We start from the raw sequence: 26,833 nt of genomic DNA on the forward strand, positions 1-26,833 counted from the left end.
ACTGACCCTAAGTTACTCTTACTAGTCCTCCTATCCTAAAGGCAGCTTTTACAAACATTTAAAGGTTACCCCTCATTTGCGTAGTGACAAATGGCATGTACATTCTACATAAAACAGAAACTATTCCCCACATCTACATGGGCTCCCCTCTGTTGAATTATTTTCATAAACAAAAGCATTACTTTTGTATTATAGATATTTTTAAATTAATGTTTTGAAGTTTATGAAGATAAATAAAGGTAATTGTGAGCAATTCACACAATTTTTGAGACCAAACCAGTAGGAAAACAAATTAATCTTTAATAAGGTACATCTCTATTGCAAAAGCACTACTTAGCTTGGAAAAAATACATTTACTTAAAACTCTACATCTTAAATTTTCAAGATTATACAGCTGTATGTGTTTGAAGGAGGAAATAAATTGGGTAGTATTCACAGTATCGGAACATACAGAAGCAGACATTCCCTAAAACAAAGACATTGCAACTGTCCTCATGAATTAAAACTGCCTTCTGCAAATCCTGCCCTGCGAGCCTGTTTGATCAAGAAACACTTTTTTTTTTTAAAAAAGAAGATTTAATTTTTTCCACACAAAATGGGTTCAAACATCGTTGGCTGAGGATAATGCATTTCTGAATGTCTGAATGTGCTTTACTATGCTTCTTTAGGACCAGATGAACAGCTTAAAGACAATAAGACAATAGGCTCGTGTTCTTCTGCTTTTGGTAGATCATACACAATCAGAAAATATTTATAAAATGGTGGTAATAAAAATCTCTGAGTCTTGCTGTTCAGTAACCATTCCAAACATTGGTGTTATGTCTGAACAGACTTCTGTTCTCATTCAAGTTTTATGCTCCAAGATAAATATATATATAAAAAAATATCCCCCCACCCCAAACAAGAAAACTTCATCTTATCATTATAAACACTTCTGCAGCTTTTATCTGCGTAAGCATGATTTTTATTCTTTCTGAAAAGTGTTCTGTCAAATTATCATAAACCTCTGAAGGTCAGTTTCTAAAGCACTGAACATTACCTGTGGCTCTCAGAGTTCAGTGAACAGGATATGGCATATGTTTCTGTCTGTGACATTAATACATGCAGAAAGAAGTCAGATTTTACTAGACTAAAGAGCATAACTAACTGTGACACTCCATGCTCAAAACCAACATACGTTAAACGTAAAGTTCATTTACTGATAATAACCTTCTTCTTTAAAAGCAACTCTTACAGAACTGCATCCAGATAAACAAGCTTTTTACAGGTTTTCTAAATCTGCATGGCTCTATTTCTGCTTAGGAGGGTAACTGAGTGGAGCACGTATGCTGTTTCCAAAAGCTTGTGAGTAGCTCCAAACCCTCAGAATTCTAAGTCTGTAAGTTTCTGCCATACTGACAAAATATCGTTGATTTAGAAACTCAGGCTACACCAGATCAGCATTAAAGAAGAAATTTTTAATAGCATTATTCACATTTCTACTTATGCTAAAAGTTATCCTTTGTATAAACAAGTAAGCAAGTAAGCCAGCCACAAGTGTTTTGACAGCACAAAAGTAATGTACCTCAGTTCTACCTGTAAAAATGCTGTCCTACAGATTTGGAAGTCATATAGCTATCCTATTTTAATTGCATACTGAACCTAATGCATCTAAAAATGCTGGTACAAAACATTCTGTTTTAATTACTCCTTTTTCTAACAAAAACAATTAATAGAATAATTCAATCCCTACCACGTGAATCCTAGGTACAATCTATGAACAGAAATATGTGGTTATGTGCTGAAGAGGCTTTTAATTATTCTTACCTCCCTAGATTTTCCATCATTTCAGAGTTCTACAAATATCTCAAATTTTTGTAAGTATTAAGAACTCAAAAAGCACATTTAAAAACCTAACACTGACTTTAAACAGCTGTGGATTTTAGGCATTAAGACTGAAAATTTTGAACCTGCACTTAAAAAAATCAATACAAGGGGAATAGTAACAACAAGGTATTAGTGGGTTCATTACCTGCTGGCTGACTTGAACTTATTTCCAACTGATTATTTTCTGTAGACAATCAGATTGTTATAGCATTCTGAGAAATTAATAAATGAGCTCAACATAAGTTTCAAGAAAATATATTTATTCATATTTTGTTCCCCATTTTTCATATTTTAGCAAAGGAAGAAAACATAATAAAATAAGTATTCCTATGCACAAGGTATTAAAATATCACAAACATCACACTTCTGTTAAAAATTGTAAATAATGTTTTTAAATTTAGAGACTGCATTCACTGAAAAGAGCAAGAGCTTTTATTATTTAAAAAATACTCGTATAGAAGTAAAAGTGAAAATGTTTTATTTCTTGTGGCTAGTGCTGAGTTCAAATCCTTAGAACACTGTAGAATATACATTAAACTAGCAACATTGTAAACACTTGACGAGCATGCACAACAATTATACTAACTGAAGAATACAGACTGTAATTTTTCATGATACAACCATGATGAGTCTCTCAAATAACATCAGATACGACTTCCAAATTTCTTTAATTATGGTAACACAAGCTCACCAAGTTAAAGTCCAGTGCTGCAGCAAAATGGATCTAAATTTGAGTTATCTCAAAACAAAACAATTACCAGGCAAGTACAGTTCCCATTCTGACATGTTTATACAGTTCTTCAGGATGGAATTGATACTTTCTTGGCAGAAGCTGAAGCAATTCCAGATGAGATTTTTATTTGGATTAACAGAAATTGTGACAGCAATCTAGGATAGGTAAGGATACCTATAGCTGTGCTTCAACAGCCATCAGGTTTTGTTTATTTTTTATGTACTATCTATTCAAACCAGTTTTCTTTTAGTAAAAAATGAACAGCATCATCAAATCCATTTTGGTACAGTGATTCCATTTTCTCTTGGTTTGGTGGGAACATAGCTTGATTAAGTCTTACTAGGTTGGCCAGAGACAGCTGCAACAGAGAGAAGTGCTAGAAATTAATATATTAAAGCAACTTATGTTAGGCTTGACTGTGTTGTTATCTGTTATCTGTTTCATGTAGCATATGTAAAAACAAAACACCAGCATGTCTGTGTCCATACTAGTAAATCACACATGTTCAGGTACATTGCTGAAAACCAACATAAACTGGCACAAATTCACAGCCTCTAAGACAAGCTACTGTAAAACTGCCCAGAGTTTCTGAAATGTTTTACGTATGGAAGCGTTCCAGGAACTGTCTGGGGGAGTAGTAGGTGACACAAGCTAAACTCACTTAAGTAAGTATTTTGACCACTTCCTAGTGTGAACAATCACATTCTTCAGAATATAGCATAATAGAGGGTCGTGAGGCACTGGAACAGGTTACCCAGAGAGGTTGTGGATTCCCCATCCCTGGAGGCGTTCAAGGCCAGGCTGGATGAGGCTCTTGCAGCCTGCCCTAGTGGTTGGCAACCCTGCCCAGAGCAGGGGGGTTGAAAATGATGATCTTCAAGGTCCTTTACAACCCACAGAATCATCTAGGTTAGAAGAGACCTCCAAGATCACCTAGTCAAACCTCTGAACTAACACTAAGAAGTCCTCCACTAAACCATGTTACTAAGCTCTACATCTAAACGTCTTTTAAAAACCTCCAGGAATGGTGACTCAACCACTTCCCTGGGCAGTCCATCCCAATGCCCAACAACCCTTTCGGTAAAGAAGTTCTTCCTAATATTCAACCTAAACCTCCCCTGGTGCAACTTTAGCCCATTCCCCCTCGTCCTGTCACCAGGCACGTGGGAGAATAGAACAATCCCCACCTTGCTACAGCCTCCTTTAATGTACCTACTGAGAGCAATAAGGTCCCCCCTGAGCCTCCTTTTCTCCAGGCTGAACAATCCCAGCTCCCTCAGCCGCTCCTCATAAGACTTCTCCAGACCCCTCACCAGCTTCGTTGCCCTTCTCTGGACTCTCTCGAGCACCTCCATGTCCTTCTTATAGCAAGGGGCCCAAAACTGAACACAGTACTCGAGCTGCGGCCTCACCAGAGCCGAGTACAGGGGGACGATCACTTCCCTAGACCTGCTGGGCACACTGCTTCTTATATAAGCCAGGGTGCTGTTGGCCTTCTTGGCCACCTGAGCACACTGCTGGCTCATATTCAGCTGACTATCCACCATCACTCCCAGGTCCTTCTCTAATACTCCCATCCCAGGTCCTTCTCTGCCTGGCAGCTTTCCAACCACTCATCTCCCAGCCTGTAGCTCTGCTTGGGGTTGTTCCACTCCAGGTGCAGGACCCAGCACTTGGCCTTGTTGAACTTCATACATGTGGCCTCAGCCCATCAGTCCAGCCTATCCAGATCCTCCTGCAGAGCCTTCCTACCCTCAAGCAGATCGACACACGCACCTAACTTGGTATCATCTGCGAACTTACTGAGGGCGCACTTGATCCCCTCATCCAGATCATCGATGAAGATATTACAGAGGACTGGCCCCAGTACGAGCCCTGGGGGACGCCACTAGTAACCAGCCTCTGACTGGATTTGACTCCATTCACCACAACTCTTCGGGCCCAGCTACGCAGCCAGTTTTTAACCCAACGAAGCATACATCAGTCCAAGACAAGAGCAGCCAATTTATTCAGGAGAATGCTGTGGGAAACAGTGTCAAAAGCCTTGCTGAAGTCAAAGTAGACCACATCCACTTCCTTTCCCTCATCCACCAAGCGCGTCACTTTGTCATAGAAGGAGATCAGGTTCGTCAAGCAGGACCTGCCTTTCATAAACCCTTGCTGACTGGGCCTGCTTGCCCTGCAAGTGCCACGTGATGACACTCAAGATAATCTGCTCCGTGAGCTTCTCTGGCACTGAGGTCAAACTGACAGGCCTATAGTTTCCCAGGTCTACCCTCTGGCCCTTCTTGTAAATGGGCGTCACATTTGCTAGCCGCCAGCCTACTGGGACCTCCCATGATAGCCATGACTGCTGATAAATGATGCAAAGCGGCTTGGCCAGCTCCTCTGCCAGTTCACTCAGTACCCTTGGGTAGATCCCATTTGGCCCCATCGACTTGCGTACATCTTAAGTGCTGTAGCAGGTTGCCAACCATTTCCTTGTGGATTATGAGGGCCACATTCTGCTCCCCATCCCCTTCTACCAGCTCAGGGTACTGGGTATCCAGAGAGCAACTGGTCTTGTTGCTGTGGTAATAGAATCACAGAATGGCTTGGGTTGAAGGGGTCCTTAAAGACCATCCAGTTCCAACTCCCCTGCCATGGGAATGGACAAATCCCACTAGACCATGTTACTCAAAGCCCCATCCAGCCTGGCAAAAACATTCCCAGTCAACGTTTTACGTATGAATACAAATGCAGCTTCTACTTCCAACAAAGTAAAAATTACTTAACATCTTAAAGGGTCACTTTGTTGACCTTCCTGATACACTACTAAGATTTTAGAACTTTGTTTTCAAATAAAGACATTATTAAGTTGTTTACAAGAAAATTACAAACAGGTTTAATAAAGGTTTAAATACTTCATTTATACGAATAATTTAATATCTACTTTAGCCATATACTTTATCCATATAAATATTGCAACACAGTACCAAAATAATCATCATTTGAAAAAAATATTCACATTTTGACACTAACAGAGGGCAGATGTTTGAAGAGAGAACACTGTTCACATTCCAATCCAGTTACAAAGATAGACAACTCTGTTTTATATAGATTATGGTATTGTTGAAAGAAAATTTTTCTTAGTTCACTTTTTACAGCTCTAAAACATAAAGGTGCTTCAAAAATAATAGTTTTAAATGTTGCTCAATATTTTACACAAGTCTGCACTTGGAGAATCCAAGCAGCAATGCAACTCTGCAATTAATTCTCAAAATTAATCCACTCATCAACTCATTTTCTACCTCTAGATGCATTACATACTAGACAAAAGCCGCAACCAAGAAACAAACTATGCATATATTATAAGTAAAATAAGTATTCTCATGCTTTATGATCATTTACCAAGTACTATGATGCTTGAAATCTCTGTGAAACACTATAAAGATTCAGAAATTGTCACGGTTTAGGACACCAAAGAACATTATGTTATCTGAATTTGAGTAAAATATATTAAGAACTGCCAAAGTGAAACTTAAGATGTGTAGCAACTATTACTAACCATTCTTTTTTCTTTCTAATGAAGTTTTTTTTGATAGCAATGATAAGCCTACTGCCTTCAGTATTTTCTTTCATCATGATGAAGGATGCAAGACTGTGATAGAAGTCTGTGAGAAAAAGCTTGCAGAGACAGGAATGTCAACAATGAAAAGGAGGTCATAAAAATCCGCCTAAGCCTTAGTCATTAAACACGAACATTTTTGTAATATCAAACAAAAATTCTGGAAAAGTGTAGTGGTTACAAGGTTCAAAATCTTAACATAAGCTCTACTGAGCAATGAAGTGTCAAGTATATATCATTTCAAATGTACATCTTAAAACTCATATTTTAAATTCAGTTAGAGCAGCTCATTTCAGTATGTTTGAATGGATGTGCTAGTTTCCCTCTCCCGAGGTATTTTAGGGAAGTCTTAAGGTTTTTTTTTTTTTTTTTTGCTCTGTAAACACTGCCTAACTGAAGACAAATGATATGTAAAGCAAGCCTAGATTATTTAAATTGAATAACCTCTGACATACTTACTCTATTTTGTACTAGATATATACACTTTCAACCTTTCTGACAAAATTTATTTTATGTTTTCCTTTCCCTTGTGTTTAAGGAAATATTTACACTCCATGTCAAAGCAGAAAATGCCAAAAATGTTATATAAAGGTAACATATATACAGAAAACAAACAATCAAAAATAAGCATGAACTTAACTACTCAACTACCTTTTATTCTTCTGAAGTTATTAAATAAACCATCAACTCACCATTATATCTTGTTTTGCAAGTTTAACATAAAGATCCACACGTCCTTTATCTTGTGGACAGATATCTAATCGACCGCTGAAAGGAGAAATTGTCACGGTTCGTCCAGCAGGCAAGACAGGAAGGCCATTGGTAAGGCCACCATCAACCCACTTCTACTGAAAAAGAAAAAGTATTTTCAAGGTAGCTTTAGTACAGTATGGTAACGATCAAATACTTCATCCTTTCTGTTCCAGTCTCCTCTACAATCACTTTCTCTAAAGAACCACTTTCTTTCTACAACCAAGAAAATGAAAGAGTTTTCTTCTCAGAATACCATGAATAAGCAACTTGGAGGATAAGAAGCATAAAAATCAAGGAACTGAAAATGTACATAACACAGTGTTTAACAACATGTAACTATTTATAAATTCTCCATACACTTAAAAGTTTTAATCAAGCTAAGACGGCTTGTTTAGTTCATCTATTAACAAAATGCCCCACAGAGTTTAAAAATACAAATTTGATGTCAACAGGTAAGAAAAAGATCACTACTATGACACACGAACCATTCCAGGTAAGGTATATTCCCGTCTTGCGAAGCAGGAGCTGGACAGTGTACATATATGCTGGTAAAGTGATTGCATGAGCTGAAACACATGTAACTTCTCTTACTGTCTCCTAGAGTTTCTTGTTTCCTTACATCCAAAAAAACTATCATGCACCACACCACAAAGACAGCAGCCTTTGGAAAGCAAAGAATAAAAAAGTAGGAAGGAGCTAGACATCCATGCCAAATGAGAGGGAGTAGACATCAAGTCTGCTATAAGAGTTGAGTATAGGAGAAAACAAGGAAGAAAAAAAAAAAAGCAACCAATGAATTTCTTCCAGATCCTTCCAGATTTCTGAATTTTTCTTTTCTTCAGATCCTTCCAAATCTTCCAGATTTCTTGATTCTGAAGACACTCCAGAGGTACAAGACTGATTTTTATGGAGGCTACAGTCAAATTCCATCCCAGCATAACCAAGGACAGCTGAAATTTTACCCTTAAGTTTTCATTTGCATAAATACCATGTTGATTTTGTTGGTTGTGTAACTTTTAGCTAATAGGTTTGTAGTAAGGCACATGAAACACTATTCTGTTAGTGTTCAGATTTTGCACTGACCCTACTTGAATCATAAACAAAGTTAAAAAGACCTGAATCCTGGAAAATCACTGACTAAAAGTCAATTATCTCATGATACTATAGACAGCGATCTCAAGCAAGAACTACTGGAGTTCTTGCTCCATGAGCAGCAGGCTGCATGCTCAATCTCCCCCTGAGCTGGGACACCTGAGATAAAGTGCATCTCAGGGCTGACTCCTCGAGGATGAAGCTTGTCTATGGACAAACACTGATGAGTAAGAACAGTGAGTAATTCACCTTAGGAGAGAATTCTAAAAGTGTGAGGCTGAATTTAGAAACTCCTAATACACTGTAGTAGTCTCTCGTGTGAACCTTGCCATTCTCAAAGCTTTAACTAAGTCTCTATTATAGCAAATTCTGCTAAAATTGTTGTTTTAAATTGTCTGATACTTAAATGCTAAGTGCTGTTAAAAATCATACAGTATAATTTTGTTCTTTACCATAAAATTATTTAATAAATCCTTAATTACATGTACCACTACATTGAAGTTGCGTAAAATCAATTCTGTAACACTAGTGTAATCTACCTCTATACCAGTACATTGGTTTTACAAAACCATTCTGTAAGAACTAACTACAGTGATGAAGCTATACAACACTATAGCTTCATCACGAAAAATAGTCAACTCAGTCATCTGAAGATGTTTATTTAGCTCAAAGATTAACATTGCCAGAGGTTCAGAAGACACCAACCCAACTCAAATAAAGGTTACGACACTTGGAGTAAGCTTGGTCCATGTAGAATCGTACAAGAAATTACTCCCACTGCTTCGAGGAAACGCTTGTTTCAACAAAAGACAGTATGCATAGCAGAGGACCTCTCTATGGTTATTGGAAATGTAGTCCACGGGCATCTTAAATACCCAATCCAGGTAAAAACCTAGCCCACTGTGGTTAAGATCATTAACAGACTTAAGTTCTCAGATGCTCTCTTTGTATTACACACCCTTTTCCTTCCTGTTATTTTTAGGCCTATCAAACCAAACCAAAACACACTATGAACAGATTGTTGCAATGGCTACACTACCATGCAATTTACCCATTTCACCCCAGAAGTCTAGTCTCCTAGCATGCTTTGTGCAGATATGCCATCTTATTCTAGCATAAGCCAAACACTTCCTGAAAAAAACAAACAGACAAAAAAACACTGAAGTGCAATGCTGGGAACAATTCTCACCAGGGTTCAATCTCTACAGGCAGTACATACAGGATAATAGGTTTGACTTTTTTTTGATAGTATTCCAGCAAAAGTGCATCAGTATACTCCCTTACGCATCACACAATACATACCTCAGAAAACATACTATGTTTAAAAAAATTACTCTCAGACAACTTGTTCATATGTATTCAGGTGACACAGGTAGCCCAGCAATGATCCAGACCAACTGTTCTGAAGCACACATACAGTTAGCAGACATAAGCAACTGTCAGGGCACAAGCCTGATTCCACGCTGCCATGGACTATATGGTCTAGGGAATTTGCTCCATGAAACTAGTGTAAATGCAGACAGTCAGAATTTTGATCCATTACAGCAGAACTTCCAGAAAACATGGAGTATGATGCTAACATGATAGGTGGGCTAGTCAATATCCAATCCATCGTACAGAGGTCAGTGCTTACCATGTCAGGATCACAAGGTTCCATTCCACATACCTGGCTCTACACTGCACACTCTAGGACCCTTACCCACACAGCATCATCATCCACTAAGTAGAATAAAGATTCTAAGGTTTTTTGCTCTCACACTGCTCAAAGTGTTTTGGACTAGAAGTCACTTCCATTTACAGGCAACAGTTTTCTCAGATAAATAAGATTCCCAAAACACAAATGCACTGTATGAGAAGTCAGTGCAGATATGCATAACTAATCCATTACAACAAATAAAAATAAATTAAACCAACCTATTTCCCAGAAACTACATTTGATGAATCTGACTTAATGAGAGTAGTAAGAAGCTTTGAGAATGACAAGCAGCTTTTAAATAACAGAAAACTAATTGTCCTAAAATATTCATTGATTTAACTTCTGAATGCGAAAAATAAAGCTAGGCAGGAATGAGAACTGTCCACTAAGAAAAGGCTGAAGGTGTTTCAGTAAATCCAACAAAACCCAGGCAAATCATAATAGCAGTGCTCATCCAGTAAAACGGGTTTTAAATCAATTTGGACAAAACTCTGATCCAACTTTTCAATTTGTTAATTGACAACAACGTAAGAGGTTTAACAAAGACACTCCTTCTCTTTAAGTAGTAGCAGAATGAACCTCAAACATCCATGCATGTCTCAGCAACATACAAATACTCCAATCAACAAAATCTTGAGACTCTGGCAAGATGCAAACAGTCTCCATTTAACTCAAGCAGTCAGGCATACATTGCTGTATAAGTAATTCTAAAGCTGAAAAGCTTTCTGACATTCAAAATGAACTCAAAGTCCCTAGATAGAAATAATTTCTAGGGACAAATGGGTACAGTTTAGCAGTGATTTTTTTTTTTTTTAATTTTTTTGCATGGTGGTCCCATGGGATGATAAATACTCTGAAGACACCATTTTGATGCATATGAGTGTACTGGGCCTGTCTGGGATGGAGTTAACTTTCCCTGCAGCTGCCCATACAGTGCTGTGCTGTAGCAAGAACAGCACTGGTATCACTCCAGTGTTGTGTCTATTGCTGCACAATACTGGCACCACATCAGGATTACCTCCAAGCCCTGCAAGTGCCAGCAGGCCAGGGGTGGGCAACTGATGGGAAGGGGACATCACCAGGGCAGCTGACCTAAACCAACCAAAGGGATATTCCATACCTTCTGGTGTCACACTCGGCAATAAAAGGTGGAAAAAGGGAAGGAGTGGTGGAAGCTTCTGTCAACCTGAACAACCATTACACGTTATTGCTTACCAGTACGTGGTTGAACATCACTTTTTGATGGGAAGTAGAGACTAACTTTTTTACTTTTTTTTCCCTCTCTTTCTGTGCTTCCACATGGCCTTTGTTTTCGCCACCCCCACCACCTCTTTTCCCTTTAATTAAATCATCCTTATCTCAAACCTTAAGATCTTTGTGTCGTATTTTCTCCCACTTCCTCTTTGAGGAGGGGGAGTGAGAGAGCGGCCGTGGTGGAACTCAGCTGCCCACCTGAGTAAAACCACCACAATGAGGAAAATAAATGCAAAAGTATAGTGTATTTTAGAAAGAAAACATTTTTTTTTCTGCTTCTAGTGATTACAGACTAAATCAAATTATTTTAAAATGTTTATATATTTATGTAAAAAAGTTCTTGGAGCTAAGTAAGCTATAGGAAAAAGGTAAAAAGGTTTTCCTACAATAGTGTATGCCTTTCAAAATTTCATAGCCTTGCACGATAGGGAAAATATAAGTATTATTCTTTAATGTTTGTTCAGAGTTAAGAGTTTTGAAAGGGCTTGGTGAGGCACATTATCATGTTCTCAACAGAATTATAACATATACGTAGACACAGGTGCTTCAGGAGTGTACAAGCTGCCAAGACCTCTCTTATCATTCCTTCCATTATACAGGAAAGCAGAGTGATTATTCTTTCAGTTGCAGTCTTTTAGAGTTGGCAACACAGCTTGTCATAAAAAGTATCTTTACTAAGGAGGCTGCTTCTCATGGTAAGTGTTAAACGTTATATCTAGGGAACAGCTCCACACTGAAGACATCACTTCAGTCTCAGCACTCCTCATTTTTGAAACAATATAGGAACAAATTCTTGTCATCTTCCAGTGTTAACCTCCAGTGTCCATAGAAACAATAACTTCTACAAAATACAGTACTGCAATCCCCACCTAACTTCCCTTACAATCAAACAATTATACCATAAATGAAGGATACTCTTGAAGAAAAAAAAAAAAAAAAAAAAGGAAAAAGAATAAAAACATAATGAAACATTACCTCTCCTTTATATTCCACTGGCTTCATTCCTGCATACACTGGTATAAAACTACTTGCTAGCAGGACCTAGAGAAAAGAAAGAAGAAGGAATGAAGGAGAAGAGTGAAGATAAGGCAACAAAATAATTCTGAACCAGTAAATATTTTCATACTTATTTATCTCTATTAAAAAATACAGCAGCAGCAAGTAAATACATTAGTTTTACATATAATCATTATCATCTTAAAAAGTCTTGCTGCTAGGGTTTCTTAAAACGTGATTAAAATAATTCAGTAGGTTTAATGATGACAAGGACAACTTTCAAAGCAAAGTTATCAGAAATTGATTGACTTATTGATTAATATGATACAAGATTATGAATTTAATCTCACACAACGTCAAGTAAATCTTTGATTTTGCGGAAATATGTATATTTAAAAAAAACAACAACAAAAAAAAAAACAGTACAGAGTATTGACAAAAAAAGAAGCCAATCCAATCATTCTTCTGGCATGTAAATGCAGTGTTTAATAATCTAATAAATCAGATTTTGGAAGTAATTCAAAATTTCCAGAATATTATAAACAGCCTGAAAATTCACATATGTACATCCTTCATGAGTTTAATACTTTACATTTAATGTTTCAGTATTAACAAATTCTTACTTCAAGCCCACATTGTTGTCTACTGCAGTTCTCTATTTATTTATTTATTTAAGACCAGGACACCTTTTCTTTTAAGTATAGATGTGCATACACATATAACTTTCTGACCACCATCATAGATCCACTTAGGATCTATGAATATGTGTGTGTGTGGCATGCACCTACTTATATGTACATGTACCCAACCATCCATCTATAATCTACAAAATTACTATACTACACCTCAAAGATGCTGAGGTTTGTGTGTCAGAAATTTTCATATAGCTAAATGTGGTCCATATGCATGCCACATGCTTGTGTGTGGGTATGAGAAGCAGATCTTAGGAACAGAAGAACATTATAGACAGCGGTATATACAATGTGAAAGTCCATCAGGTGCAAACAACAACAAAAACACAACCCATGGAGATTACAGAAAAAATGCCCAACCTTTCAGTATTAAAAACCTCTCCTCCACAAATATGGATTAAGGCTCTATATGAAGGCTTTAACTCTCACTTTGACAGCTCTTTTTCTTGCTTGTTTCTCTTCTCAGTGATCTAAAGCACCAGACATTTGTCTGAACTTACACAGAAAGGTTTTGTCTTCTATTTTTCAAAAGTGAAACATTAGGTATTTTTCTACCAGATAACCTTCCCATGACAAAACCATCAGAAAAGGTGTACCTCAAACCCACTTCTCTAAGCATCCAGAAGGACAGGGAAAGAAGGAATTCCTCTTCAAAGCTTCCTGTTTATTCTATTTTCTCCTTTACTCTGCAATATCTTAGTGTCTTCTACTGAAATGCAACCAATTATTAGAACATTTTCTTTAAAAGCACCTGAATTCCTCCTACTATTTTATATCAGCTTATGTTTACAATAATGATCCAGATTTTTCAAGTGGTATTCAAAAGTAGAGAGATGGGCATTAGATGGGCAAAGATATGCTTTCCATCAACAGTTACAATAGAGTTTATAAGGTGCTTAAGTTAATATGACTATTCTCCACAAACTGCTGCTATTTTTAGTTTTTTTTTTTTTTTTTTTATAACACAGGAATTCTTTTTGTTCACTTTCTTTTGTGATTGAGCATAGTAAGTGATATGAGTGAAATAAGAGATGCAAAATGATGAACAGAATTGTTAGAAAACTTGAAGATTCTCTATTCTATTCTAATCTAAGTAATTAATCATTAGTTACCCTGCTTTTTTTTTGTTTGTTTGTTTTAAAGTAGGCTTTAAAGTAGTGCAAGTGGTACTAGCACAACGTAGTACTTCTAAAACAAAGAAAGGAAACACATTATAAATAAATTTTAGCAAAATCTCTGAAACTTTGGGATCAAATTCTGCTTGTTGTCACACCACTGTAGCCTAAGTAAGCACTTGAATAAAACAGTTATTTATTGTACATCTAATACCATACTCCTGTGCATTGAAGAATCTCATGCATTTTTATTTAAAGCAACTACATGCAACTTCATTACCTTAATGAGGTCCTCTCTGGAGGCAAAACTTGAAAACAAGTAATTTTTCCCATTTCTCACGTTAGTGACTGATACATAGAGACGTTTTTCGACGATCTCATGAGCATTAGAAGGAAGGATAGACTCTATGCCTTCCCTAGAACAAAGAAAGTGGTAAACATTATTCACCATCATTATTTAAAGATCTTGCAAATGTATTATGGGATAAAGAAAGAAAGCTGAGATCCAACAGCATGAAAAAAATACGCTTACCGTCCATTTTTATTTCAAGAGCTTCACAAAAATAGATTTAATAGATACATTAAGACTAAGTACCTAAGTCTTTTCATAAAATCATAACCAGGCGTTACTGCGCCGAAGTCCAATTTTCTAATTTCCTCTGCAAATCCATAGGTAAACTGTTCACATTTCTGAAAATTAAAATATTCACCATTAAGGACGTTTTCATTATAGAAAGTAAATTTAACTGTGGTATCTATAAAATACTAACAGCTAAGACTTTAATCAATATAACACCATATTGAGATATTTTCCTGTATGTGCTCAGTTTGTAATAAGATAGCTATAACAAATTGTTGATCTTGTCATAAGAATTAATTTCTAAGAACGCATATATAAGAATTCTTAATGAAGCAGTAAACATAAATAAAAAGAAAACAAGCAACAAACATGACACACACACACAAAAAAAAACCAAATACCTCCCTACGAGTGAAATACTACATTTACTACAGCTGATGGAAGACAAAAGATCAAAAGACCAACTGAAGAAAAACAGGTTCCACGGGACAGAGAACATTTTTCTACATGAGCTGAAATGCGTAGTGTTAATGACTGTGAAAAAATAGCTTGAAATGTGATCTATACAAACTTTAAAAGAAGTAAAAGAATACAAAATGTTTATTTTTATTTTATTTTATTTTTTTTTAGCAAAAAAAAAAGACTCTTAAGCCCTGAACTTAGGAAAAACCTGAAATACAATCTTACCCAACTTTTTGAAACTGGTACTCAATAAACATACTGTGCATATATGTTTACAAGACTGTAAACACTGTCTAAAAATAGTTTGGGGTTCTTGGCTTATTAGCTTCTTGCATGAAGAACAAATATATTGATAGCAACAAAATAAATGATTGACATGACTGGTGAAATTCAAAAAGATGATAGGTGAATGAGGAAGGAGTATATAGAAGAAGCAACAGGAAAAGAGTTGGGGTGAGGGCCAGCACAGGATGAGGAGCGAGCTGGCTGTGGCACTTTAACTCCCTCACATCATTTGGACTTTCAGCACAAATGTGATAGAGCACTTTCCTAAGTGAAAGGTAGAGATGTGGTTCTTGCATCTGCTTTTTCTGTATGGCCTTCTGACAAATGTATCAAAAATGCTAGTCAGGATTAAGACTTCTATACCTCTGAAAGCAATGATCCCTGTAAAGACTCATGCTAATTCATTACACATAGGTTAAATTTGAACTTTTACTCTAGGTAGAACTTCACCCACCAAGGACAGAAGAAACCCACAAACCTCTACAGATTATAGAAGCATTTCAGAAATACTATCTTTAGATCTAAAATGTCTTAATAAAGTGACTAAAGTGACAGGGAAGTAAGAGTAATAGGGAACTGGACAACTCCAAATGAATGACAGAACTTCTTTCCATATTACAAATGCTAAGAAATGATCATACTCTCAATTCTTGCTGTCAAAAGGGACAACTTCTTGCAGCTATGAATTATTTACAATTTTTAGTGCCAGAAACTTTAAACGGTGCATCTAAATTTTAAATAGTGACTGAGGACATGTTTAGAAATGGTAACTACCTGTATTGATTTAAGCAAACTTGACATCTAACATGATCAAGTACTTCTGAAAGGAATAGGCAATTCTCTGTAATGCTGTAAGCCTTCATACATTTGAAAATCTGTCCCTAGAATTCTCAAGTCCCTTGCCTTTTCAATAGTGACAAAAATCTAAGACATATCAGAAATGCATTTACAAGCTGTCATGTTAGAACAGCAATAGTCAAAACAAGAAATCCTCAGTGTTACATTGTCTCCTAGTTCATAAAACTTTGCATTAGAGCTTTGAGAACATGAAATGGAGAAAAGTCCTAATTACAACGTGTATAACACTGCCATCACTCCGAAAATAAATAAAACCTAATAGATGTCAGAATTACAGTAGTGAATATCAGATATTTTGACAGTTAGAAATATATAATAAATGTAATAATATATTATACTGATATGAAAAGTTAGTAGAAATTTCAATAAAAATAAATAACATTAAAATGAAGTATTTTCTATTCAGCACACGACACTGCCCTTACTTAAATGCCATAAGAATTAGGAAATATTTCTGACCCACCTTCAAATATTTCTTAACTTTCCATTCAAACAATATAATAGAATAACTATAATGTCAGTAAGAAAATTAAAGGGCTAAAAAGTTTACACATACTTTTAAGTTTATGTTAAAATTATATTTTCAAGGTAAAACCCATCAGGCTCAATGTAACACAGACAATTTCAACAAACATAAAAACCAAAAAATTCTTCTCATATATTTACTTAGAAATATCTTTGTAACTTGTATCAGGCTGGGAACAAATTTTCATGCCCAGAACCTAGAATAAAGTAGAAATATTTCCTTGGGGTATTAAAAGGCTAGCTGCTTATTATATAGGAAATCAGTGCTTATCATATAGGAAAACTGGGTTAGAGGTAAATATTATACTATGTGAAGTTGAAACTGAACTACTAAACAAAGGTTACAGAAAAGGAAAAAAAAACATATGAATGGAACATATATATAATGTTATCTTCACAACAGAGTGGAACTTGGCTAATATCAAACCATATAAAGAATGCACTTGAGGGGGCAAGGGTGAAGAGGCCAAGGAGGAACTTACTGTTGGAAGCAACAGAAGTATAGCTAACTCTGCAAGCTAAATTTGTGTCATAGCAGAAATAAAATAAGAGTTCAGTGGCAAAACGTGGTCTTAGCTGACACCACTGTCTGAATCAAAAGCCATTCAAGTCTTTACAGAGAGGCATGGAAAGTTACCCGATTTTCACTAGACTGAAACCTAAGGGTACTCAAAACAAATAAATTATCTAGCAGTCCAACCCCTTCCAATAATGCGGTTTCTGAGAATTGAAAAATATTAAAGAAATATTAACATTTCAGCAAGGCAGAGTCCTCTACAAAGCAAAGTTTCTACAGGTACATCAGGAGGGTGAAGCAGCCTTAAGCTATGGGAAAAACAATCAAAAGTAACAGAACTGGATAAGAAGTAATGTTTTCACAGAAAGCCCGTTACAGAGCAGTCATCGAATATCATTTCGCTGTCTTTACATTATACCACATCCATGGTGAGAAAAGAGTGACTAAAAACTACTGCCCCTCGTCCTGTCACTACAGGCCTTGGTAAAAGTTTTCTCCACCTTCCTTCTTTATGTATTGAAAGGTTGCTATAAAGTCTCCCCGGAACTTCTCCAGCCTGACAAAAAAAACAGCTCTCTAAGCCTTTCTTCATAGGAGGGATGTTTAAGCCCTCTGATTATTTTTGTGGCCCTCCACTGAACCTACTGTAACAGGTCTTTCTCTCTCATATACTGGGGACCCCAGAAGTGGATGCAGTACTCCAGACGGAGTCTCATGAGTGCAGATGGGGAAAATCATCTCCCTTGACTTGCCAGACATGCCTTTTTTTTTTTTTTTTTTTTTTTTTTTAACGTGGGCCCAGAATACAATCGGCTTTCTGGGCTACACATGCACAAAGCCATCTCATGACAACTTTTTCATCCACTAGTATCCCCAGGTCCTTCTCTGTGGGGCTGCTCACTATCAATCCATCCCCTGGTCTGTACACCTCTGCCCCACACAGGTTGCACCTGGCCTTTCTGAACTTCACGAGATTTGCATAGGCTTCATTAAGCCTGTCAAGGACTCTCTAGGTGCTGTCCGTTACATTTCATGTATCAGCTGCACCACTCAGTTTGATGTCAAGTGCAAACTTGCTGAGGGTGCAATTAATCTCACTATCTATGTCACTAATGAAGGCATTAAATGGTATTGGTCCTAGCACAGACCCTTTAAGGACACCACTTGTATCTGTTTTCCACATGGACACTGAACTGTGGACTGTAGCTCTTTGGCTTAACAGCCACATCCAATTCCTTATCCATCTAACAGTCCATCCATCTAACAAATCTCTCCAAGTTAGTAGCAAGGACATGTGGGACTGTATCAAAGGCCTAACAGAAGGCCTAACATGTATGTGACATGCTAGAACAATAGCTTGCGAGGGTTAATCCTCCTTTGGCATACAGTGCTGCTATTGCTATTTAGCCCTGAGTCTAAAGCTGGTGCTGTCTAAAGCTCTCTAATGGAGCACAAACTGCAAGGAGCCTATGAAAATGAGAGCCCATGTGTGATGCTTTGACTTTAAGAATACAATCATCTCTCATTTTAATCTCCTCTCACAAAGGACGGTGCCATACATTTGCTTAACAAAGCCTGCCTCTAGCCAAGAATGCACAATGATTAAATAAAATACAGATACATTTTGTCATACTAGAACTGAAATATATCTGGTTGCATACAACCCAGCATTCAGACATATGTTATATTTACGTAGCTTAAAATACATAGTCCACACAATTTTCTGCTATAAACTGAGCACCAACTTTTGTCATAAATTCTTACTTCATAAACATTTTTGTCCATGCTTCATAGATTTTGTTAATGAAAACACATAAATGAGTCCTGTTTCTTTACGAGAAGCAAGAAACAAAATATTTACATTTAAGCAATTTAATGGTAGATGAGTATATTTTTAAAATATTCTTTGAAAATGATCATGTCCTATACTTATGAGTTTATTAATTTACCTCTATATTGTCTGGTACTGCTAATAGGACAGTGGCAGCCAGGGATCCCGCAGAAGCTCCAGCATAATCTTTTACAACTTTCAGTAACTTCTTACCATGTCTGTAAAGAGCAGCTGCTGCCCCCAAGTGGTAAATACCCAGAAACCCACAAGCTGCAAATGACAGATTGATATGTTTCATTTTTGCTGTGGAAATAAAGTTTTGCAGTCAGGAAAAGGACCAGTTACTTTTATCTTATAACACAAACCTATTTTTTGGCAAAGAATACGTAATATATAATACCTATATAAAAAGCAGTTTACATGTATTTTAAGATACTAAGCACTTTTGATTACCAAATACCTCAAACAAGTAGCTGTTCAAGTTTATCAACTCCAAAATTGAGAACCACCATTCTAAAATCCTTAGCACAAATCCCCTTTTCAATCAGGACATTAAAAATCCATCTATATGTAACGTAACTGCACATTTTCATACAATTTGTCAAAGAAATACAGAAGTAGCAACTTAAAAGTATTAAAAGTTATGTTGGAGAGGGAACACAACCTCCCCCCCTAGGTCAGAGTAAAATTAATTACAAAACTGCTGGCTTCTCAAGTTTTATCATAATCCTTTTATATGTACCGCCTTGAACCCAATATAATTCTTCAGAGAAGCGATTTCTGTCCTTCATTTTTGGAGTCCATTTATTTGCTACTACTAGTATTAGACAAATAGACAAATAATAATAATAGACAAATCCTCATGAAGTCATTTCATATTTAGAAATGAAAAATACAGAACATATCACTGGTACTACTAAAAAGAAGACAGAAAAAACAATGAGGTAAAATATAAATACAAAGCAAAAGTTTGCTCATGAATGTGTGAACACACTCAAAGCATCAAGCACAGAAAAAAGAGAAAGTGTAAGTTCTGATTGTTAGGGGTGGTTTATTAAAAAAGAAAAAAAAATTAAGGCTATATATTATATTAGCTCTTTTGTTTCTGAAAATAGTTATAATTGTAAGAGCAAGATATGCTACATTTGCACAGATTCACAGGACGTTGTACAGGTTATCTTAGTACCAAATTTAAAAATAAAATCTCATACATTTGGGTACATGTCAATATGAATGGGACTAAATACATCAGTACACTCAGGAATGTACCTGATTGTTCCAGTTATAATAATGAGATAGCTGATGACATTTTTATTTTGGAAACCACCTACACACTATGGTGTCAGTTCTGATGAAGAGAAGGAGACATACGGCAACAGATTTTTGGCTAAGTTGCTCTTCAGCTCAGTGATGGGAGGAGTAGGAAAGATGAGGGTAAGCAGAGCTTTCTAAAACCATCAGATATGGAGACATGCTAAACTTAACTTTACCTACACTTATGTTTAAATTCAGACTGCAAATGGGCCTCTCTGTTTAAGCAGAAGGATTACTATTTTCCTTAAAAAAGAAGAAAGCAGAGTATCAGGGCATTCCACTCGCTGTTTTACAAGAATAGTCATTCTGCTAAAACACCTCACTCTCATAAGGTAATTTATCAACTGCATTTTATCCCCCTTTACAAAGGAAACACTTGCATATGCATTAGTGAGTATGAACACCTGTAGCTTGCATCTAACACATTCAGTACGGATAGAACAGAGTTCAGGGTGATTTTTGCTTCGGGAATGTGAGAAAAAGGCATTTGCAATGGAGCAAACGATAGACCACATTACTTCTTTTTAAAAATGCTCTTTAAATTGCAAGAAAAAAAATCACAGCATAGAAGTAAAAAAAAAAAAAAAAAAAAAAAAGCAATCCTAAGAGCAACCTAAAAGCAATCTTCAGAGTGAAAACTAAAATAGAAATATGACACCATGATGTGCTTACTTTTAGGCTAGTTAAAGTCTTGGAAGTTTAATTAAGTCCTGCAGCTGTTTCCATGCCCTCTACAAATATGGGGCAAAGATGCTAACATCAAAAGCCATTCTGACAAAATGTGACATGAGTTAAAACAATTGCATTATTAGGTAGGAAGAAATCCAAGTATCAAAAAGTTAACTCCCATTTTTGTCCAAAAAAAGATTTCAGGCTCAATAAAAAAACTAATGTGAAATATTACATTAAATAAGGACCACACTTATGTAGTTGAATAGTCGTAACATTAACAAGGAAAGTAATAGTTCATAAATCCCAGGGATTACTTCTCGGGGAAGTTACATGAATCTAACAGGTGACTTGAGTCAAGACTTGAGCAAAAACTGCTGAAAAATTACTGACTGAAGCAAAATGTCCTTGCCTTCTCTTATGAGACTTCTTAACAAAGCTTCATCTTCCTATATGAACTTTAGTTCTATTGAATTATCAGTTATTGTGAGTAACCACTGTTCTTGAATGACATAGCACTACTCTAGTTAATTTTTTAACAGTTAGATCCTATACACTTCTCTTTCTTCATTCCCCTCCCAAGGGGCAGAAAAGAAAATTACTGGATGAGTATTTACATCAGTTTCTTGACTGACAAAAGAATTCAGCATGATATGAACAAGCAAGAAATAAAAAAAAAGATTTCACATAAAGAACTACAGTTGAAGACAACTGCAGAGCCTGATACTCTGTTAAGAATAAGTTAATTACCAGTCCAAAAAGATAAAATGAAGGCATTATTCTAAAGCAACCCCAAAAGTAGTCAAAAACAATTCAAAAAGAAAAAGAACAAAACAGAAGTACCTGATACACTGGGTTTGTATGTCTAACATTACAACAATGCTTTACAAATTCCCCAAGAAGATTTCAAATCAAAGCTAGCAACAGCATTGCTGCGTTATCACAGCGCTGTGTTTTTATTAATTTGGGTCAGTTCCCAGGTCCACATTATGTATTGTTTCATATACATGAAATTTAAAAGTACTTCAGGACAAACATTAGTTGGCAGATTACACTCAGGTTCAAGAGGCAGATCCAGTTGTTAAAAGCTAGCTGCATGACTGAGAAAACCCTTCAACCTTTTAACAAGGAAAAAAAATCATTACAAATAATATTACAAATAATCTGAATTACAGAGGAGAAATAGCAGAAGAGAAAAATCTTATTCAGCAGTAGGCATCTACTTGCAGAAAGGTTTGAACACTGAATTGAGGGCCTCTTAAAAACTCCTGCCACAAAAAAAAAAAGAACACATACATACAAACAAACAAACCAAACTGTAAGAAGAAACCTGTAACAAAGCAGTTAACCTGCAAATATGATACAGATGAATAAAAACCATGGTTCTATCACAGGCTATCTGCCTGACAGATGGAGTTAAGCAACGTTGTTTCACCTTGCAAAGTATACCCTGAATAAGAGGAAAAGATGAGACAGCATTAGGTGAGTGCCCTGTAAAATCAGAAAAAGGAAACCAATATACTCACTTTTATAAGAATATAAACTGTCTCATTTCTTTTGATTCTTGCAAATTTCTCATAGCAGCACTTTAGCAAGTTAGAATGGTGTATTTCAGAGACAGTTTGGTTCAAAAAAATCTTTTGCTTTGATGATCGGGTAGATCACTGTTCTTTTGATCAGAAAGAATAGTAGGATTATAACAATTTTCAAGAGGACATACAGAGAAATGTAATCAAGTGTAGAGTATAATTATTCCCTGCCAGTTTCTAAGAGAACACCAGAAAGAGAAGCACAGTCACATCTGGACATAGGTCTTTTTTTTTTTTTCAGCTGAGTGAGCAAACAGCAGAAGCCTTGCTATCTTAGAAACGGTACAAAACACCTGTTCCACAAGACTTCAGAATAAATATTATTTGAGGGTTTAACAGAAGTTCTTAAAGATATTATTTATTAACTCAAAAATTATCATACTGGCATGTCTTCAGAAAAAAAAATTAAATGCCCCTTACAAGATGCACAAACACATTTCAGCAGAACTCTGGACAGTATATACACTGTAGAGATCTGACTTAAACAGGACATACCAAATGCGTTTGCCTGACGCTGCTTTTGAAAAACACAGTCATCTTACATGACTGGCAATTTCAAAATATTTCAATGAGACAAAGGGATAGGTATGGTTCTGTTGCCTACAAGAAAAATAAAAATTTAAGAGAAGATAAGTACAAGAAACTAGAAGGACACTGGAGCTGTTCAATCTCCCTACTTTATAGATAATACAAAAACATTCAGGAATAAACATAACCTTAGGACTTCTATTTAAAAGGTTCTCATATCTGCAAAACAAATTCATTGGCAATTAAAAATGTTTTTGATGGGGAATACTTTATACTCAGTCATATCTCAACCATTTCTAATGCAATCTGACAAGAAAGTGTATGTATAAAGGGACAAGCTTGTACTGCAGAATTACCTTGTATTACAATATTGCTTTTTCAGGGTACTCTTTTTGTAGTTGTCAGGACCAAGAAATGGCACAACAATTTCTCATACTGATGTTCCCTGAGCAATGTAATTATATAAACACTATATGATCTCAATGCCTTAACCAGTCGTAACTACCTCCCTGACATCCCATTTCTAAACAAGAGCTGGAAATGCCTACAGCAACTGACTGGAACCTTTTACAAATAAAAATTAAATATACACAGAATGAGAATGACCAAGCACCCTGAAGCACAGGAGCTAAAAACTACCTTGAAGTAGTTTGAGATATAATGGATGACACATAGCAGGACATTTAAAAATTATTTATTAGCTAGGAATGAGAAAACAAAGGTATGGAAGAACTAGTTAGGTGAGCAGCGTGGCTAAAATAAAGGCCATGTTTGTTACTATAAAGACATTAAATTTATTAAATATTAATAAAAAATAAATATTAACTATTAAATTTACCCAAACCAGAAATCATCACTCACAAAGGAATGTTTAACTGTTTTTCATGTTTAGAGAAGGGAAAAAAGTTCACTATCACCACACACTATTCATAGCCTTCAGTAAATATTCAAGGAATTGATATTCCCATCAAAAACAGGCTTACACAACATGATAACCCATCCAACAGACTGTACACTAATTAAGGGTCACCACAGCTGCTAGAATAGATAAAACTGAATTTTGCATATATCCAGTCACAATGAATAAGCATTTTACGATTTGATGAAGTTGAAGGAAAAAATTGCAATAATTTAAAAAATCAGTGTATGATCCAATCAGACATTAATACTCTTAGGAAAATTACATGAGTCTTTGCAAGACATAAAAAAAATATGTTCTCCTTAAAACTAGAAAAATAAGTAAAACACATGATGTCAAACTTTCAAATTAATAATTTAGACCATCTTGATCATTAATACAAGATATACAGAAAAGACAGGAAAAGCTAGCTTCTTAAGATGGTGGGAAAAGTTTTAATACCTTCTAACGCACGTTGTTTTCCATCACATTCTCCACTGGGACTCTTTCCTGCATCTGCTTTAGTTCCTTCTGCACTAACAGCAACTGTTGTATCTATTCCTGATGTTTTATCATTTATCTCGGAAACCTACAATGTTATAATAAAATATTACTATTTAAAACAGAAATAACAGGTGTGTGTGTATATATATATATATGTGTGTGTGTGTGTATATATATATATATATTTATAAAAGAATTATGCTCAAATAGATTTTAAAAGTCTATCAAAATAGTCATAAAGCCCATAAAGCTATTCAGAAGAATTTCTCATAACTGCTTAGCCCTCTTTTAACTAGTTGAAACCATAATCTATTATAAATAAACTATGTGCAGCAATTTATATTTTAAAGATAAACTTAATTAGACATCTAGATAAAGAGAAGCATTACAACTTAGAACAGTCAAGTCTCTGAGATTAACCTTAATTTTGTGTCCTTTCCCACAGAGTTTGTTAAAATCCATATATTTAATAATCAAATTCTTATTTTTATTTTATCAATCCAGTAAACACAGACTTGTTTTTTTCCCCCTGTGCAATACTGTATTAGTAAAGATAGTTTCTGGAGAATTCTGGTCCTATTCTTCAATAAAGGGTTTTTCACTAACTAGTAAGGCTGTCATCTATGGTTCAGTATTGTATGGAGCATAACTTGAAACAAATCAGTGTTTCTCCCCAGCTCAGAATTACAAGATACAAAAAAGTTCATTCTACAACACTGGTTCTCCTGCAACTTCTTGCTGCCTGGCCCTTAATCTTTATTTATAAAAGGCATCTTCAATTCATAAAGATTTTTTTCATAGGCATCAAAAGATACCTATGATAAAAATTTAGGCCTGTAGGTTCTAAAAGAAGTGATGCACCATCACTGTATTGTTGCATATCACTAGAACACCACAAAAATAAATAATAAATACTTACCTGGCATTTAAGTCTCTCATGTGGTGCTGTTATGGTGCAGTAATTTAGAAATCCAATCCAGAACTGCTGGGTTTGTGGAAATATACAACTACACAGTCTGCCTTCTTTAAACTGACATAACTGTATTTGAGCAGTACAGAGACTTCTAACAGTCCACATTTTCTTAAAAGTAACCTCTAGATCCAGATGATGACACTCTCAGAAGCTGTTTTACCATGGAGCTACACAGGGAATATCAAAAGATGACCTCTTGGACACGACAATTACGCAGTAGAAACTTTCTCTCTTCTAAACATAACCTGTTTAAAAACATGAAAAAACAAAAACAAAACATGAAGTAGCTGAAAGATAGCTGCACACCAAGGCCCTGACCCTGTAACAAGGCTCCCTTCACAGCCCCCTCACATTTAGCTTTCAAGGGATTGCAACCCAAAACATAGATGTGTTAACAGTTGATTTGTAGAAAATGTAACAGTTTCAGGCAGAACTTTTCAGTAGCTACTTCTCTCTCTCTCCAGCACCCATCTGGCACTGTGCTATTGAGCACCAACCATAAACTGAGTTGTTCATTTCAAGAACAGGAAGAACTACCGTTGATAATAACGCATAGACCAAACGAACAAAGTCTCCCTTATAATTAACAACATGACCAGGTTGTTCCTTCTGTCCCTGATGAAAAATTTGCAAGGCCAGTTCCAGCCACTTAAGTCAACTGCCCGCAAAACCAAAGTGGTGATGCTGGAGCCTGGTGAGACTCGGGCTTGCTGGTCAGTACCAGGTAAACCTTGTGCTTTTCTGAGGTGCAAGGGTCTCACAGGGGTTAACACACAGATCAAGCTGTAAGTTTGGTTTATACCCAGCAAGACCCAAACTGCAAACACTGAAATGCACTTGCTTAAATAGGCTCTTGCCCTGACCACCAGCGCAAGACGAACAGTGCTGTTCGGGGGGGGGGGGGGGGGGGGGGGGGAGCAGGGTCTCAACTCCAAATTTAAACCCACTCAGGTGCGCTTCAGGTTTTCCACTTCATCTGGTGGGTCGTAAACTGCGGCTTACAAAGCAATCTGAGTATTCCTCCCTCCCCCCACAGAGCTCAAACTGCCAGACGCACTCTTCACGTGTAACACCTACAGCAAGCCAACCGACAATATCAGCGACCGCGACGTTAAGGGAAGCCACGAAATCTTTTACACCCGAGCCAGAAAACCAATTTTTCAGCGGGCCGCCTCCTTCCCGACTGCAGCCTTAAACACACAGGCACGCACATGCCCTCTTCCCTCCCCGCCCCTCCCGGCGCCCTGCGGCGGAGCCAAGATGGCGGCGGATGCCGCAGGCAGCCCCAGCCGCATCTCGCCCGCGGCGCCCAGCGCTGGCCGCGCCGCCTCGCCCCGCACCAAACCTCGCGAGACCTCGGCGCGGCTTCGGGGAGGGGGGTAGGGGGGAAGGGAAGCCCGCGGCTGGGGGAGCCGCCATGATGTGGGGGGCTGTGTCGCAGTTTGGGGGAGGGGGGGGTTGTTTAATTCTGCCTCTGTGCCACTAATTGCTCTGAG

General features: G+C 36.7%; 1 protein-coding gene across 7 annotated transcripts; it reads right to left on the reverse strand.

The window, feature by feature from the left end:
• Positions 1–2,109: 2,109 nt before the first annotated feature.
• Positions 2,110–26,624, reverse strand: PNPLA4 (patatin like domain 4, phospholipase and triacylglycerol lipase). 7 transcript variants are annotated; one of them, XM_084529268.1, is made up of 10 exons: positions 26,415–26,624; positions 25,284–25,582; positions 24,323–24,449; positions 18,981–19,132; positions 14,400–14,494; positions 14,085–14,220; positions 11,977–12,042; positions 6,899–7,051; positions 6,147–6,265; positions 2,110–2,957 (listed from the first exon to the last, which is right to left on the reverse strand). In XM_084529268.1, exons 2-10 carry the CDS (start codon positions 25,440–25,442, stop codon positions 2,939–2,941), a joined length of 1,026 nt encoding a protein of 341 aa, XP_084385394.1. In that variant the 5' UTR covers positions 25,443–25,582; positions 26,415–26,624; the 3' UTR covers positions 2,110–2,938. The 7 variants fall into 7 exon arrangements, with proteins under 7 accessions (XP_084385394.1, XP_084385390.1, XP_084385389.1 ...); XM_084529264.1 differs by having other exon boundaries at positions 18,981–19,165; positions 26,395–26,623; XM_084529263.1 differs by having other exon boundaries at positions 18,981–19,165; positions 26,415–26,622.
• Positions 26,625–26,833: the final 209 nt, after the last annotated feature.

This window comes from Aythya ferina, assembly GCF_964211825.1.
Source record: "Aythya ferina genome assembly, chromosome: 1".
NCBI classification, from domain to species: domain Eukaryota; kingdom Metazoa; phylum Chordata; class Aves; order Anseriformes; family Anatidae; genus Aythya; species Aythya ferina.

Coding starts and splice junctions, on each gene's coding strand:
- PNPLA4 (XM_084529264.1), bottom strand. CDS start 25,442: ATGTGGACTGTTAGAAGTCTCTGTACTGCTCAAATACAGTTATGTCAG. Junction 24,450..25,283: donor ATGAGAGACTTAAATGCCAG/GTAAGTATTTAT, acceptor ATAACATTGTAG/GTTTCCGAGATAAATGATAA. Junction 14,495..18,980: donor CAGTACCAGACAATATAGAG/GTAAATTAATAA, acceptor TTTAATTTTCAG/AAATGTGAACAGTTTACCTA.